Here is an 18,586-nt window from a genome sequence, read left to right on the forward strand (position 1 = left end):
TTTGACAGTGCGTTCATTTAATCTGGTGATTTTAATTTCAACTATTAACAAATTAAACCTCATTGCAAATAAGTTCTTTATAGTATCAAGACCAGATTTTCCAATCCTAGTGAAGGACTGAAATAGCCCAGACATGCTGCCATTGTGATGAGACTGTAATAAATTTGTAATAAGTTCATAAAGTTCTTTTAAGGTGCTGTAGAGAAACATAAGAGGATGTGACTGTATCATCTAAAAATATGACTGTTTTGATCTGTATACTTTTTATTTTCTATGTCATTAAAACTAAGGTCTGCCTCATAGTGAGGCACATTTTGGCCATCTCTGTAAATGCTGCTACATGAAAGTAAAAATGAGAAAAAGTTGTGATAGTCACATTCATAGCTTTCATAGAAAAATATTCATTCCCTGAATTACTCATATCAAGTGATCACCATTCAGTATGAATTCCAATATTATAAACAAAAGAAGAATATTAATGGATTGTCTCTAATTGTCTATTTCCAATGCTCTACTTCAGAACTCATTTATCAACATCCCCATCATTGAATCCCCAGGTCCTTCTAGTTTAAGTTGTTTATAACTTTGGGGGTTGCGAATTATGGGGACTGGATCTTGTTAAAGTATTTGCTTCAATCAAAAGTCAAATAGGCTCAATGGCACTTCCTCTTGAAATGTGCCTTTTTTTGTCTTATTTCATTAATGACACTATAGTCATGGTGGTCTGAAATTTTATACTGTAATGCAGAACCCTGAAAATTAGCATCAGGTTGAGATTTTGAAATCTCAACCCTGTACAATTCCCATTATTTTCTTCCTCTAAAGAATCAAGAGATTTCCTCAAGGCCCTTCCTTTCAGGAAAGGAATAATCTCATGACAGGCCATTTGTGTTTTCTTTCCGCCTCTCCAGCTACAGGCTCCACAATCTATTTCCCCCTCAGAATTCTCTGTAACGTGTGTCTGTACAAGGGCTGACTAGGAGGAAGCCGTCCTCCCACTTTGACCCACTGAATTATGGCTTTTAGAAATTCCTCAGAAGGTGCCAACAAGGGATTAACGTTAGAGGTAGGAGCAGAATGCAACTGCCAGTTTACTTGTGGCCCCTGGTTTTCAATTCCACTGTACATTTTCATTGTCACTACTGTGCTTTTTCTTTCCAGGATCTGAACCGCCTTAAAAAAGGCATTTTTCTATTAATATCTTCTAGCTCCCTTTCACTTTCATAATTTATGGTTGTATCATCCTCTTTATAAACATTCAGTAAGTTTTTCTTAGCCGCAGCAGAAGCATTTCGATGGGGCAGTCTTCTGCTACTCTTCCTAATCCACCCATTTTCTGGTCCTGAAATCGTCTCCTTTAGATTACTCATTATCTTTATTTTATTTGCAGCAACAGTGGCACATCTGCGGGGAACTTTCTCAGGCACCATTTTTGCTTTCAGAGTTTCACTAGGCATTTGCACTGCATCCTTCTGATTATGCATACATGTTCTCATTTTTGTATTGGGTTCTCTGTCTCTAGGAACAGATTCTGAAAAATGAGTGAAAGTTCATATAAATGGAAAAATCTTGTAACACAAGATTTTACTACTACTTACATTCCTCAATAATACATTCCGAAACAATAAATGTTAAAACTACTCACATTGCTAAATTAAAAAACATAAATGATCGTCAATGATATGTTTTCAACATTGATATAACCTTCCATTTCCTTATCTACAAAAGGAAGTCTTGTGTAGAAGCTACGATCCCTTGCACCTGGCATACTTTGCAATCTGGAAGGATAACTGTCACTCAAAGCAGTAGCAGACTTGTAAGAATGGAGTTAAGTACGTTCAGTCACTAACCTAAAGCTACTAACCTAAATGCACTTTTTTTTTAAACCTGAATTTTTTTCAATAGAACTTTGTAGGTTTTAAATTTTTGGTATCATTTCTAATTCTCTATGTTGAATTACTTTAAAATACTCCATAAGATTTCTGAAATAATTTTCCTAGAACCTAAACAAGAAGGAAATGCCATCATGACCATGATGATACAGCATCAGCCCTACTTCAAGATCCTTAAGGTTTTAGTTCCAACACCAATATTTCCTTTAGTCAAAAAAAATTACATGGGTAACTAGTAGATAAAAAGGAACTGTAGGGCTTCCCTGGTGGCGCAGTGGTTGGGAGTCCGCCTGCCGATGCAGGGGACACGGGTTCGTGCCCCGGTCCGGGAGGATCCCACGTGCCGCGGAGCGGCTGGGCCCGTGAGCCATGGCCGCTGAGCCTGTGCATCTGGAGCCTGTGCTCCGCAACGGGAGAGGCCACAGCAGTGAGAGGCCCACGTACCGAAGAAAAAAAAAAAAAAAAAAGGAACTGTATATTAGTTTTATATAACTGAAATGTGGTTTTCATCCTAGATTCATTTTTTTTTCAAATTATTTCAGCATTTTATATAACTGAAATGATTAAATCCTAGTTTCACTATTATTGATACTTTCTGAGCTGGTATATGCTGGGCACACAGAGGATCAGGCTAAATATTCTAAAAGAAATGAACTCTACACATGCAAGTATAGCTGCTATAAGGAAGAAGCACAGGATGCTGTGAGAAATACTCTAGAAACCTAACTTCGTAAGGGACAAGGAAAGCTTCCTTTGAGGAAGTGTTATTGTAGCTGTGAGCTAGAAACTGTGACGGGATCCACCAGCCAAAAGGCAGGACAAAAGGCACACTACAGAGGCAGCTCCTTCATTTGGCCTGAGGCAGCCTCCGAGGTAGCTCAGATGGATCTCTGTGGGGTCGTGCTGAGCTGCCACATGGTGCTGGGCCTACCACTCCACATCTACCAGCTTAGATGGGCTCAAATCATTTTTATTTTTGCCAGCATCTGAATGCCGTATTTTCAAGTTTCAAATACAAGATTAATGAGCAAATGTATCTGGGGTAAAAGTATCTCTTGATAAAAATGCATCTGAAGTTCATTAGCCCCTGAATGTTGGGCCTTCTCTGTTGGCAATCTAGTCTTGCTGCCACTGAGTCAAACTATCGAAAACTGTCTTAAAGGTTCACAAGTCTTGCTGGGGGGTGAGGCTGCAGGACCCTGCCTCATGTTTCCAGACATTCAGCAGTTGATAAGGACAGGCTGCAGATACTGAAATCACCACACATCTGGAGAACTTACTTCCCCTATATCCTTTTCACAGCTAAGGATAGAAAATAAGGGTTTTCTCAGCTATCAACACGGTTACTCTGTAGCAGTGAAACTACAAATTACCAGCCTTCTTAGTTTTTCCTTTTGTGAGGGGAGATGTGTATCTGTCACCAAAGGCAAATGAGTACAGGTGAAAATGGCTTCTGTGGATTGACATGTTCATTAACAACAGAGCAAGGATCATGAGGAAGGTCTTCCATACTCAAAAGAAAAACCCTTCAGATTTTACCTTATGTCTATGAAACTCGTTTCAAAGATGTGCTTTGTGCTTTCTCCAAGACCCATGAAAGTTCTCCCAAAGTAGATAAGGAACTACTCTGCTAAAAAGCAACCCCTCACAAATGCCTCAGTCTTCTATTTGCTTTTCCAGTGGAATTCTATTTCTAAAGACATGATGTGCTCAATATAAGTCCCACAGCATTGTAAAAATGGCATTTTAGCAGGCTGAGCTACTCAGCAGGGCAGGGCTCCATGCAGCAGGTCCCCCCGCTCCACACCCTTGGTTGGGCTCTGTGGAGTCCCCTGCACATGAAATTGGGGAGTGAAAGGAGGACTGGCTTAAAGTGGTGTTTTTACCACTTCAAACAATGTTTTTAAATTATAAACTACTGTCTCAGCAAACCAATCCTGGATTCAAAGTCAATCTTCAGCACATTAAAACAATGTTAAGCAAATGCTAGAATATAAATATGCTACAACAGATGAAGTTTTAAAAACTATATGGCAAAATTAAGGTGAAATTTGTACTTCATGGTAAGATAAGGATATGCTATTATCAGTCAACAAACTGCATCCATTTGCATGTCGAAAAAAATATTAAAAATAGAAAATTGGTTCATTCCCAACAACATATCCAGTTGAAGGTATAGATAAAATCCTATTACACTAAAAATTTCTGTGGGACAAAATGATTTAAATTGCATTAACTAATTCCTTTTTAATGTAGTGATGAAAGTACTTATACTGACAACTTAGGAACCTAGTAATACCAACTCTTAAGACATTTGTAATCCAAAATAAGGGAAAAGTTAAGATTCTACAGAAGAAACTATAATTAGGCTTTTAAAAATGCTTTAAGGAAATATGAACTATGTCCAGAGGGGAGAGAATACAGGAATAAGTTATACTGTATAAGCAACTCCAACTTGATAAAGCTGTATCTCTAAAGACTTAGACCAAAAAATGGGAATTTCATAAAGATAAAAACAATCTGAGGAAGACAGAAGAATGACAGTGGGGAACTTTTAAAAATAATACATACGTGTAAGTCAGTGTTAACTACTGAGAACTTGGTAAATTATAAAGTGTTTTATTGTCCTTGAGAAAATCACAAACAGTTTTTAGAAATATATACAGGATAATTCAGGGTTAGAGAGAAGTCCAATTTATGTATTAGGGTACAAGCTTAAAATTTTTGGAGGATACTGCTCTAAAAATACATCTGTGATTGTGTCATTTAATACTAACAAATCAGTATAATCCCCAAAGTCCTACTGTCCTAGATGGTCTTGGGTCAGCCACAGGTGTTGGAACAGTCACCGAGTGCTAGAGGCATTGTTGCTTTTCTGTAAATGATTCCCTATTTGGCTATGGTAAAAACTTCATTAGTAGAGTGAAAATTTACATCTTTAATAGTGCTCCATCACAGTTTACCTAGATGACTTTATAACTCAGAGATCAGTATGTATTCTAATATAGTCTGTAGTGAACAGAAACTTGGATATAGACATTACAGTTCTGATTCAAAGCAGCAATCTCTAGTTTCTGTGTTTTAAGGATCATTCATATTCCAATTATGATACTTCATGATACAAAATTGTATTCCTAAATCCAAAGTAAACTTCATATCACTGCTATAGAAGCATAAACAATTTTAATCTTATCAGCATTTCAACTGGGAGTATTAGAAACAAATTTGATAATGGAAAAATATAAAAGAATGTCTGAATCAAAATGAAAATATGCTAGCCTATTTCATATACTTTAAGTACAGACATTATTGGTCACTGTGATTGGTGGATAAATCAAATCCCTATAAAGGGGAAACATTTTAGTTCCAAGTCATAACCTCTGTCCTGCAAGCCTCTTATCAGAGGAGATCTGAGATGTCCTTTCTTCATTGTCTCTCCTTCATTGATAGGCAATGAAATGACCAAAACTCAGGAAGCAAATAGTATTTACTACTGATATTCCTTACAGCGTAAATTTCCAGAAGATCCCATAAACTGAAAGTCTCTTTAGAGAAGGGCTATAGAATAGTGTTTTCTGTAACTCGCTGGGTTTAACATTTTTCTAGGGGGAGTTGGTAACACTGAGAAGTCAATGTATGTGCAGTGTCAAGGGATTGTGAGAAATTATTCTGTAACCAAGAGTTGTTCTCTGCTAGTTTGGTCACTTCTGTGGTTGAACACATGAACTTAAATCTAATTCATTCAGTGATGGGTACATAGAACCTTGTTTTGTTTTGCATCTACAGCTAATCTGACTCTCTATAGTTTTCTTTCATCTCTAGGAGCAATTAATTGGTAACAGTCATATAATGATTCTCACAGGAGTTGTGATGGCTACTGCAACTTTTTTTCTAAAAATCTGATAAAAACTATATGAAGTATGAATTCAGGGATCTTACATTTATCTGCTTAATGAATTTCTTCAGAGAGATCTTACATCAAGATATCAGAAGTAAATACTGGGTTTTCCATCTACTTTATTAGTTTACGAATGAAAAGCAGGAGGGCCACAGACAGTCCAACGGCAGCCCCTTTTCAAGAACATTTGACTCCCTCCATTTTCCCCTGGCTCACAACAAACTGTAGCCCTGCATTCTGCCTGCATGAGAAGGAATCACAAATGGATAAAGGTTGGAGAGTTGCTTAAGACAAGAGGTAAAGATGAACTGCAATGGAAGTTGACCGGATGTTGCAGACCTCACAGAATTAACCAGCTAGAAGGCTCGTAGTAGTTTAAAAAAAAAAAAAAAAGCCTTTGCTTGTAATTATGATGACTAGTAAATTTATTATACTCTACTACTTCAGTTGTCCAAAAAATTGGTTCCTAGTTGACAATGCTGACTCAGTCGTGGTAACAAGCTAATTTAGAAAGTTAAAGTAGAGCTCTCATGTGGGAGTGGAAAATTAAAGATTTGCCTTTTTGACAAGCTACAGTAAAATGGTAGAATTTTACAGATGAACCGAGTATGTCCATACAGTCCAAGGACTAAGGGTGGATCGAAACTTAGGAAATCAACTTCAACCTATTAAAAATTAAAGATTCCTTTAACATTTAACCACTGATCGAAAAAGGTAATGATTTCTACGTAATTTTCCTGGTGGAACCAACAGTAGGCAGGGCTGGCTGCTGCAGTCCACATAGTCTGTGCCATACCATTTCCATCGTCAGGATGCCTCTTTCTCTTTACAGCCCTAAGTCCCATTAAAGATTTTAATAAATGATAAAACTTACCTTAAGATTAATGTAAAAACTAACGTATGACCAGACAATATGCTGTAGCACTGAAAATTAAATTCAGGGAAATTATCGGTCTTGACAAAGAGTCCGCAGCGACCTGCACTGCTGCCCAAGGGAGAGCCTGCAAACTTGTATGTGACTCAAATGCTGTGAGCGCCCCCGCCCCTCCTCCCTCCATCAAATCCATAAAAGCAATCCTTGAAGAGATACCAAGTAAGAGTCTTGATATTCTTCCACCAAATTAACAACATATTAGGAACCAGTTTGGCAGATTATGAGTGATTGGTAAAAATTTCTCTTAACTTTGAGAATTCCCATGTATCCTTAGGCAACATCTATAATGTTAAGAAACAGCTATAAAAACTTTTCTTAAAATGTGAGAAAAGACAACACGGCCCTCACCATTATACTCGTCACACTTCAGTCCTTTCCATTAAATTCACAATTTGAGCTATAAGTAGGATTAGCATTTACTGATAAAGTTGGACTAGATTCTTCCACAATGCTCCATTTTCTCCCTAGCTTTGACAAACATATTTGATCTGGTATGTATGTTCCCGAATACTAGAACAAGAGACAGTCTTATTCTGTTAGGTTGCAAATTTCTTAGGGTTTCTGCTTTATTATTCCCTGATACCCACAGCAGAAGTTGAGAGATATAACTTAAATAATTAACAGACGGAAAATTCTTCTACAATGAAGGTGCTTTGTTAAACTCCCATCATACTAAAATAATTGAACTATAATTTCCATACAATGTACGAACTAAAGGATTTGGTGACAACCACAAGATACCTGAATAAAGTAAATATATTGACTTAGTATCAATGAAAAGAATGGAGATGGCATTTCAGCTATAAAAAGGCAGGCAAAAAACCCTTTTCTAGCCATTTAAATATTACTCAAAAAACGAGTACAACTGAGTAGAAAGGAAAACCAAAAATATTGTATGCACCTTTAACAATGTTCTTGCAATCTACTGATATACAAACCTCTCATTTTTTTTCAGGTAACACAAATTCAATTGGTACTGACAGGAGAGATTAATAAAATCCTTTCATTTTAGTTTTTAATACCATACAGTGAAGTTAATAAATTCTGAGTTCTGATTATTCTAAAGAAAAAAAGGCTGGAAGAGGGACAGGGAACACAGTATGGACCCAACGTTACTCTAAAGAATTTTTACTTAAGAAGTCATCAAGCAATGGAGTGTGAAGGATTCAGCGATGTGTCTTATTTTTGGACAGTAGTTACCTTCAGATGGCATGTTTATTGGTTTACGTCTCCTTTTCCCATTTGCACTTCTAGGTTCAATTGAAGTGCCTTTTCCTAAAACCTGTAAGTTCTTTCCCCCCATTCTCTATTAGAAAACTAATTTATTTTTTAGGTACAACTCTTAACTATCTAGAAGAAACTTTTTTGTTGTAACTTAGAAGCTGTGAGTAAATAAATGCTCTACCATTCTTTCAAGGATTACTAAATTGACAAAGGGTTTAATCCCTAAAATAAAGGGAGAATGATTACCCTAGGAATTATCTGAAAATGGGATAAACTTTTCCTTTTATTCAGAAGTTACTACACATTGTCAGTATACCCTTTTTAAATAAGCAGGAAGTGGGGGAAAAAAAGCTTTTTTAAACCTCACCTTTTTTTTAATGTTTGAAATCTTTTTGTCTTAATATGCTTGGTAAAATTAGTCTTTCACAGGAATCAAAAATCAAATCTAAATACACCTCAAACCTTTTTTTTAACCATAAATGAATAAAATCATAGGACTTTGGACATACACAACCACAGTAGTCTTTTTTTCATATACATCATTAAGTTACTTCAAGTGCAACTGAAAGCTATAGCACTTACTTCTGGATCAGTTCACATTCACTTTGTAACCTTTTGTCTTTTTTCACAAGAAAAATACAAACTGATCCCAAACATATTAAAGTACATCTGTGCATTAAATCCCTGCTCATTTCACATAAAGTAGAAAAAAAGTCAAACATGTTCTAGTGCTCAATGTAAACATTTTGAACTATTAATTATTTATTAATTTTCCTTAAAGGTACTTAGCAGTGTGTGTCACATATTCAAAGTTAACCTTAGGAATAGCACCATGACCAAAAAAACCCATAAAAATGATTCTTTCTATAATCGCTTAGTTTTACTTCAGAACTTGAGAAGCTACCATTGTCAACCATGCTTTCAAAGTCACCAGGCCAATTTTGGGGGGGGGTTTGTTTGTTTTTCAGATGAAACCAAAATACTGCTTCTACACACAAAGTCCTAACCATTTTGGACAAAATGAACAATTATGAACGGTTGACCAGCCAATCAATTCAGTTAATTCAGTCCAAAAGATAAGACTAGTTCTACTGATGAAGGCTAAATGGTCAAAGTATCATTTTACCAAAAGAAGTGATGTATTTATGAATATATTCCATATTTATTTATGGATTTTTTTGGTACCTTTTTCCAGGTGATGGTAAACATGGAGTTATAACCCTGAGAATAGATATAAAACAGAGAAGCTTAAGAAGAGTTAAAATAAATTAATGGATATGACATCTATCACCATTTCTTAAAATTAAGGAAGTAAAGAGCATGCCATTAATTTTTTTCAGGTCAGTAGTCAAGGACAATTATCCTGACTCAATCTGTTAACAATACAGTTAACACGAGCTTTGAGAAGAAAAGCATCATAGTTTTGGAGTGGTGATAGCTCTCTCAACAACCAAAGGAGAGGTAGGTATACCACCTACCTCAGCTGGTAATGTCTAAGAACATCCTTCCTCTTATACCAGAGTAGAAAGAGAAAGTACCTTCTACCATGTCAACTGGAAAAGATAACTAAAAAGTAGCAACACTTAAGAACACTCTAACACTGATACCAGAGTCTGATGCTTTTCCTTATCTGCCACCTTAAGGATACACAGGAGAAAAGGGTTAATTTTGTCTGAAACCAAACACAGGGCCAATAAATAACAAAGGGTGGGAGTACTGTAACATACCCCTTTAGCTACGAAATATGTAAACCACTTGAATCAAGTCCATCTTCAGGCACAAACAAGCTAGGAATGGCCACCTATACTGTTTGGAGTAGCACACCTATCAAGTAAAAATATTTGGCTCGAAAATAAGTGTACTATGGTATTTGATGATGTAAAAGGTACGCTTTAAGTGGATTTCAAAATTATTTTCCCACAACACATGACAGTTTCTTAGATTTACACTAGAGGTCACTAATGAAGATACTTAGTTGCACCAGCAACGAATGCTTGGGATTGCACATGGCAGCAGTAGACTAAAAGAGATGGAGAATGACATTTAACTATTTTCCTATATAAATGAGATTTGTGATTGCACTCTTAACCAAAATCAACTCTACAATTTCAAGAGATGGGGGGGAAATTACACATAATTTACTCTTTTAGCCCTGTACACTCTATTAAAGAACACACTTTATCTAAATCTAAGGCACACAAACTCCTCTATTTCACAGAGTAAGACTATGGAAGACCAAGATTTTGGTTGAATTCCGTACATGGAAACCAGGAGATCTTGGAAAGACAAATTATATAGCATTTTGTTAGTGCACAATTTAAAAGAAAATGCTAGTACTATGGTCTGGCCTTAGAGGTTTAAAATGCACAAACGTTAAAAAAAAATAATAATTTACCAGCACTTTACAAATTCAAGTTTATAAAATATAATGGATGATGTTTTCCTTAAAAATAAAGAAAAAGAGAAAGACCCAACAGGGCTTTGAAACAAAAACTGGAAACCATTTCAATGAAAATGACCAATCTGGTATAATGCATTCTACTCAAGTAGCCAGGGAAAGAAAAAAGTGGTAGGTACCTTGCCTACTAATCATGGTTACCCCTCCCACAATTGTTATGTCAGTATGCACAGAATATTTATGAAGAATCTGTAAACAAAGGTCACATGAAATTCATACTACAATAAGACTGGGATTAGAAACTACCACCTCTTGACGAATTCTGAAAATAACTGACAATTGCTACCATGAAAGTAATGCTCATTGGTTTTGATAACCAGAATGTCTAGTGTTTAACATATTTCAAACTCTTGCTATATGCAGTTAAATACTGTCGAAGTAGATCTGCCCCCAAAATGAAGCATATTTTGGCACCTGTGCTGAATGCTGCTACAAAGGCAAGCAAGTGCAAATAAAAATAACAGTCATGATTTAGTCACATTCATAACTTTTCATAGAAAAATATAAATATATTCCCTGAATTGTAGGACAAAAAATAATTTCAACAGCCAGCTTTCACTATAAATTCCAGTCCATTCCCTCTTTAAATGAACTGGTTTTCCCTCAAGGTCATAAGGTGCAATCATCAAACTCTAACACATTTTCTAAGCTTCTGTCGTCGTCCCCATCATGGTATCTCACGGTCCTCCTACCCTGATTTCTCGTCTTTATTTTTGAACGCCGGAGAACTCTTTTAGATTTTGCATAGTCCACATCCTCCCAGTCATTATCCTCCACATTTAGCCTAGGACGTTTGCTTTGTCTTTGTCGTCTCACGGTTTTAGATACGTTAGCTGTAAAAGTTTTACCTTTTCTAACTACTTTTGCTTTTCCTTTCATTTTCCTCTTTTTGGTTTTTGTATCATCAGTAAAGTCAGCATCTGATTCAGTGGCAGACCCCAAATCTGAATCAGATTTGGGACTAGTGTCAGGTCCACACTTTGAGCTCCCTGTTGTTTCAGAAGCTTTCACATTTTCCAATTCAGGATGCAGTCTCTTCCTTTTTATTTCTGCCATCTCGGCTGCTTCCCGCGAATCCCGCGTCACTTTTGTCTTACTGAAAGGAGCCTTCCCATAGGTCCTGAGTCTTCTGCCGTTCCACCTGCGTAGCCCATAATTCAGTTCCTCTTCAAAGTTATTCTCTGCAGTAGCTTTTTGCACCGGAGTTGACTCAGAAGAACATTTTCTACCAGTCTCATTCCCTGGAATATGGCTTTTTGAATCTTCCTCCGAAGACCCAATCAAGGAATTCTTTGTTTTAGAAGGTGCAACATTTGTTTTGTGACTACTGGTATGCCTGTTCTTGTGTCTTGAATTCAACATACCTTCAGAGTCTGAGTCTTCGTTTAAGGACTGATTAATACTTTTTGTACTACCGTCTGAGTCGGCTTCAGGTGACTTCCCTTCACAGCCATATTGTTCGTTTGGCACGTCACAGTTTACATCTCCCTCAGAATCACTCACTATCTTCTTAGCTGTGGTACATGCAAAATGGAGGGACTTTTTCCTTCCCTTTTTGCTTCTAGTACACACATTTTCTAAACCGACGTCTTCCACATCACTCATTAGCTTGATCCTAGTAGCAGCGGTGGTGGCACACCTTCGAGGAACTCTTAGGAGACCCGTTTTGGCTTTTGATGCTTTCTTAACCACCTTCGAATTGCTGTCTGAGTCACTGGAACAGACCCTTTTCCTGGCAACTTTTCTGCTTTGTCCATGGTCTTGTGATGCAGACTCTAAAAATTAAGAGTACTCTTTTAATCTTTAATAGAAGATTAAGTCTAAAGGAATTAAACGTTCAACATTTTAAACAACTGAAGTCCGAGATTCTAACTTGGAAAGAGGGTGGCAGTGAACGGGTTGGGCTTTGACTACTTTAGAACAGTGACTTTTTCAGCCTCAGCACCATCCACAAGTATAACATACTCCCATCAGTAACATCCCATGCCTTTCTATCTATATACACAAAACACTTGACGCTAGAGTATTTTATTTAAATGAATACAAACTACACTCTCTTCATCACTGCACTAAAGTATGCAAACTCATCACTCAGCCTCCCTGAAACTTCTTAACTTCACAGGTTCCATCACACACTAGTTAGTCTTAGCTTTAGATGCCCCTTGCTCTTTAATATTTTTCAATCTCCATTTACCAGGACAATCTTAATTCAGCAAGTTATCTAAATTCTCCATGCTCCAGAGTTATTATCAGTAAAATGGACATAATAATAATAATAGTACTCATCTCATAAAGGATATGAAGACTAAACTGGTTCATAAATAAATGTAAAGCATTTAGAAAAACTTCCTGATAAGAAATAGCTTGGTAACTTGGTAACTGTTCTTAGTTGCTGTTATTATTATTACTTATCACATTCCTTTCAACCACCCTTTTCTTTCCTCTCCTCAAACTATTATCACCAACAGCTTATAAATGTGCTGGCCTCTGCTTTTCTTAAGCCCATAGCCAATACAGTATCCCCATTCCATTATAAGAAGTGAAATCTCTATTAAAAACAGCTATGGCCGGGCTTCCCTGGTGGCGCAGTGGTTGCGCGTCCGCCTGCCGATGCAGGGGAACCGGGTTCGCGCCCCGGTCTGGGAAGATTCCCACATGCCGCGGAGCGGCTGGGCCCGTGAGCCATGGCCGCTGGGCCTGCGCGTCCGGAGCCTGTGCTCCGCAACGGGAGAGGCCACAACAGTGGGAGGCCCGCGTACCGCAAAAAAAAAAAAAAAAAAAAAAAAAAAAAAACAGCTATGGCCAAGGCAGCCTGTTACATGAGCAAAACTAAATGTACTCCTCAACCAACAGTACACAGAGAAAAGACTAATGGAGGATGCTGGGGTTGGAGAGAAAACAGGTGGCAAAGAAAAGTTTCATGGGGGGAAAAGACAATGTATGCTATAAAAAAAAGAGAGTGAGAAAAATCAGTGAACCAAGGTTAAATGTTTTGAATTACCTTTCATAAAATTGTTTGGTTTTTCTTTTGTTTTCTTGTCAACATCTGAATCCAGATCAGTTTCAGATACATGATCTGAAAAACACTGGGACCCAGCAATAGGTTCACACTTCACATTCCCTGAACTCGGGTTAATTTCCATTTTATGACATCTACCGTCTTCTCCATCTTCTGCTTCAGATTCAGAGTCCTCTGAATCACTGAAGATTTTTGCTTTTTTAAGGAAAGTAGCATTCTTGCGACCTGTGTTGTATCTCCTACCACCATATTTTCTTGGTTCAGAATTTGCTTCCTCCTCTTCCTCTGAGATGCTTTCTGCCTTAGGTTTCTGCGAAGATGTTGATGGGCCAGCAGTTCTGTTACGTCCATTATCTGAATCATGACTTTTAGAGTCTTCCTCAGAAGACTCTATCTTAAGAAATTTTGTTTTAGAAGTTGCTGCAGTTTGGGACTTGTAACCATTAGCATGCCAATTTTTCCGAGCTACCCGCAAATCACTTTCTGACTCTGAATCTCCATTTTCAGTATTCTGGGCAGCATGAGAACTGGACAATGGTGATGGTTGATTTTGATCTTTTAGCTCCTCTTCTTCAAGTTCTGACTTTAAGCTCTGGTCATCCTCAGAATTATGTAATAACTTTTTTCTAGCTACAGCAGAAGCATTGCGGTGAGGCAGCTTACGGCCAGAACAGACACTTTCAGAGCTAGAATTCTCCTCTACGTCACTCATTAACTTTATCTTATTGGCAGCCACAGCAGCACACTTCCGTAGCACTTTTCGGTTACTTCCAGCTCTGGCTTTTAGACTTTCACCAGTCTCCAAAGAATTGTTATCAGAGTCACTTAAATAGACTCTCTTTCTAGTGGCTCTTCTGCCACATCCATTTTCTAAAGAAACTGGACCTAAAAATAAAGTAACAGTAAAATTAGAAAGGTCTTCCTTATTTCAACATCTTTAAATGACTTCATTTTAGTACTGATGTTCCTTATTTTTTTAATGCCAAAACAAGTTTACCTTTCTAAATTTAAAAAGTTTAAAGGACAGAACAGAACAGAGAGTCCAGAAATAAACCCATGCATATATGGTCAGTTAATTTACGACAAAGGAGCCAAGAATATAAAAATGGGAAGGGACAGTCTTTTCAATAAATGGTGTTGGGAAACTAGACAGCCACATGCAAAAGAATGAAACTAGACTACTATCTTATACCATACACAAAAATTAACTCAAAGTGGATTAAAGAATGTAAGACCTGAAATCATAATACTAGAAGAAAACACGGGTAGAAAAATCCTTGACATCATTCTTGGCAATGATTTTTTAGATCCGACTCCAAAAGCAAAAGCAACAAAAACAAAAATAAACAAGCAAGACTACATCAAACTAAAAAGCAAAGGAAATCATCAACAAAATGAAATGGCAACCTATTGAATGGGAGAAGATATTTGCAAATCATATACCTAATCAGGGCTTAATATCCAGAACTCATACAACTCAACAGCAAAAAAAACAACAATCCAATTTAAAAATGGGCAGAGAATCTGAAGAGGCATTTTTCCATAGGAGGCATACAGATGTCCAACAAGCGCATGAAAAGATGCTCAACATCACTGATCGTTAGGGAAATGCAAATCAAAACCACAGTGAGATATCATTTCACACCTGCCAGAATAGCTATCATCAGAAAGACAAGAAATAACAAGTGTTGGTGAGGATCTGAAGCAGAGGGAGCCCCTGTGCGCTGTGGGTGGGAAAGTAAATTGGTATAGCCACTATAGAAAACAGTATAGAGGTTCCTCAAAAAATTACAAACAGAATATTATATGATTCAACAATTCCACTTCTGGCTGTTTATCCAAAGAAAACAAAAACATGAATGTGAAAAGATGTGTGCACCCCCATGCTCACTGCAGCATTATTCACAACAGCCAAGATATGGAAACAACCTAAGTGTTCACTGATGGATGAATGGATAAAGAAGATACAAACACACATGAATACTTTTCAGCCATAAAAAAGAATGGACTCTTGCCATTTGCGACAACACAGATGGACCTTGAGGGCATTATGCTAAGTGAAGTAAGTCAGACAGAGAAAGACAAATACTCTATGATCTCACTTATATGTGGAATCTACAAAAACAAGCTCGTAGATACAGAGAACAGACTGGTGGTTGCCCGAGGGGAGGGTGCACAGGGAGTGAGTGAAATGGGTGAATGGGGTCAAAAGGTACAAACTTCCAGTTATAAAATAAATAAGTTATGAAGATATAATGTACAGCATGGCAAGTATAGTTAATAATATTGTATTGCATATTGGAAAGTTGCTAAGACTAAATCTTAAAAGTCCTCATCACAAGAAAAAAAAAAATTTTGTGACTATGTATGGTGACACACAGTAACTAAACATATTGTGGTAATCATTCTGTAAAGTACACAAATGTCAACTCATTACATTGTACACCTGAAATTAATGTTATATGTCAATTATACCTCAAGAAAAAAAAAAGCCTAAAGGACATGTAATCATGTGCAGATGCGTTAAGTCAATAAACCATCCAGGACTTGCCTGGTGGTGCAGTGGTTAAGAATCCACCTGCCAATGCAGGCAACACGGGTTCGAGCCCTGGTCCGGGAAGATCCCACATGCCGTGGAGCAACTAAGCCCACACGCCACAACTACTGAGCCTGCGCCCTAGAGCCCGTGTGCCGCAACTGCTGAGCCCAAGTGCCGCATCTACTGAAGCCTGCACGCTCTAGAGCCCGTGCTCCCTGCAACAAGAGAAGCCACTGCAATGAGAAGCCCGTGCACCACAACAAAGAGTAGCCCCCGCTCAACGCAACTAGAGAAAGCCCGTGCGCAGCAATGAAGACCCAATGCAGCCAAAAAATAAATAAAAATTTAAATTAAAACAAAATTTTTTTAAGTAAGTAAATAAATAAACCATCCAATATTTAGCTTTTGAATTCTCTTGATATACATTTCTCCAAAGTACCACTGAGCCTCTTCTCACCAGTTTTTCTTTTAGCGGCTCTGGTTCTGGTCACCCTGCTCCTGGCCAACCCACTACGTAAGGAGGATTCACGAGCTCTTGAACTCTCTTTGCTTTCCTCTGAACTATTTGAAGCTGAAGATGACGAAGAGGTACCTAAGGAATCTTCCATTTCACTTTCTAAGAAAAATGAAGCATCAACAGTTCATTACATATATTCTCCTATCTTTACACACAAGCAGTTATTTTGTAACAACAGACTAAAAGTAGATTCTTAAAATACTCAGAAGAGGAGAGTATATTTTTTAAAACCGTTCCAAAGAATGGCTGATAACATTTTGGTATTAAAAGGTACATAATCAGCATTTTAAATCAAGTTTGTGCTCTTATTTCTGAAAGTAGCATGTTAATACTGGTTTGGATTCAGAAATTCAAAGCTTGTTTATATATTTTATAAACAAGCTTTCATTAAAAATTTTAATTAGCTCCACTATCTTCTTCCTTCTGTTATGAGACAGGTATTTCCTATAGAAAAGACAATCATTTCAAGTCCAGTATTTCAGTAGGCTTTCAGGTAGGTCTCTTTCTAGTAGCCCTTCCTAACAGCATAGTTGAACCATACAGGCTTCCAAGCTCAAGAAAGAGCATTTCAACACACACACACACACACACAAAAAAAAAGGTAGAAAAGGTGTGAGATGAATAATTTAAATAGTACAGGTCATTTCCCCCCACCATAATATTTAATGAGTATATGCACAAGTGTAAGCACAAGATAGGAAACCAAATTTCCTGTTCCTTCATCCAGGCTCAGTTCTTGCATGCCTATCACAAAATAAATATTTCATCAAAATGAGTGGGAACATACTGCTGAAAGACAAGATTGTGCTCCATACCACAACCCAACTCTATGTGAAAGAACAGTGGCTGTCAGAGGGGTGTCCGTCGCCGAACCGTGCTCTCCCTCTGAAACCGCTCTGCAGTCTGCCCTCCACCGCTCCTACGGTGCCCCACTTCCCTTCATGCTGGCTATGCTTCCAGATTCTCCTCCTTCCCCACGTATCACTGCCAAACTGATTAATCTTCCTGAAACAGAATTTGTCATGTGATTCCTTCACAACAGGGGACCCTATTAAGTAATCCACTTTTCTGCAACGCTTGCCAGTCTCTAAAATGTGGCTGCGTTTTACCTGTTTGATCCTACTATTTTAAATCACAACAGTAATCATTATACCATCATCACAAGTCACCAAAATCACTCAGAGCAATATGCAAGTATGTACACACCATGGCCTCATTCGCACAACGCTAACAAAGGGTCAGCATCAGCTACAGTTATACCATCAAATAGTAATAAAATCAACAGTTTAGAATTTATTAGGTCATCAGCTTTAAACTTACATGATTACCAAGTCCTTTTTTTAAAGAAATTTTTAAATGTCAAATTTTGCACAAAAAGTGGTACTTATATCACATTATTTAAAACCTGAAGGATTCAAATTTGCTTAAAATGTGGCTGCACCACTTGCAAAGAACAGTATTTATCAAATATAATCTAATTATTCCATGTGTTACTTACGTCTCTTCTGTTAAATTTAAGTTCCTTGAAGGTCAAGGCCATGTCTTACTTCTTTATTCTTTCCTCTAAACCCATAGTAACTACCAATGTTACAAACGTGAGTGCTCAACAAGTGAATATATAACATTCCATTTCTCACCAGATAATGTAGAACCATTTGTTAGAGTGACAGGTGTATTTCTTCTCATTCTTTCTGATGATGCCGCTGAATCTGAAGAATCACCAGAAGTAACACCTGAAGAGACACTAGCACTTGTCTTGCGGCTTGCAGAATAAGCTGCCCTACTTGAGGTAGATTGGACAGGAGAACCTACCAACTCAGGAATTACTTTTGCCTGAGATTTTAAGCGCTTCTGCTTGATATTTCTGGTCAAAGATAGGAAAAATAAAATAATATTTAACAAAACAGAGGATGCCTAAATAAAGTGTATTATTACTTAACCTGAGAATAACTTTATGATCAAGACATTAAAATATTCATTATTAACATCTTATTCTAGCATGGATTACTATTCTCTTTAAATTTGACATCATTTTATTCCAAATTTGAGTAATGAACAAATGATCCAAGTAACAGAATTACAGAAAATCATGCTGACTACCTTAG

General features: G+C 37.3%; 1 protein-coding gene across 4 annotated transcripts in view; it reads right to left on the bottom strand.

Annotated features, from left to right (window-relative positions):
• BRWD1 (bromodomain and WD repeat domain containing 1) overlaps positions 1-18,586 on the bottom strand; it is a 131,377-nt gene continuing 112,791 nt past the window's right edge. For 3 of the 4 annotated variants that reach the window (XM_055086411.1, XM_024120252.3, XM_055086412.1), the window contains 4 exons: positions 18,119-18,345; positions 16,422-16,580; positions 13,408-14,310; positions 4,490-12,181 (listed from right to left, as the gene is read on the bottom strand). In XM_055086411.1, the coding sequence (XP_054942386.1) occupies positions 11,016-12,181; positions 13,408-14,310; positions 16,422-16,580; positions 18,119-18,345 (2,455 nt within the window). In that variant the 3' untranslated portion in view covers positions 4,490-11,015. Of the gene's footprint in view, positions 1,532-4,489; positions 12,182-13,407; positions 14,311-16,421; positions 16,581-18,118; positions 18,346-18,586 lie in introns of those variants that run through there. The other variant, XM_024120255.3, reaches the window with a different exon arrangement.

The sequence above is a fragment of the Physeter macrocephalus genome, chromosome 8 (genome assembly GCF_002837175.3).
Source record: "Physeter macrocephalus isolate SW-GA chromosome 8, ASM283717v5, whole genome shotgun sequence".
Classification (NCBI taxonomy): domain Eukaryota; kingdom Metazoa; phylum Chordata; class Mammalia; order Artiodactyla; family Physeteridae; genus Physeter; species Physeter macrocephalus.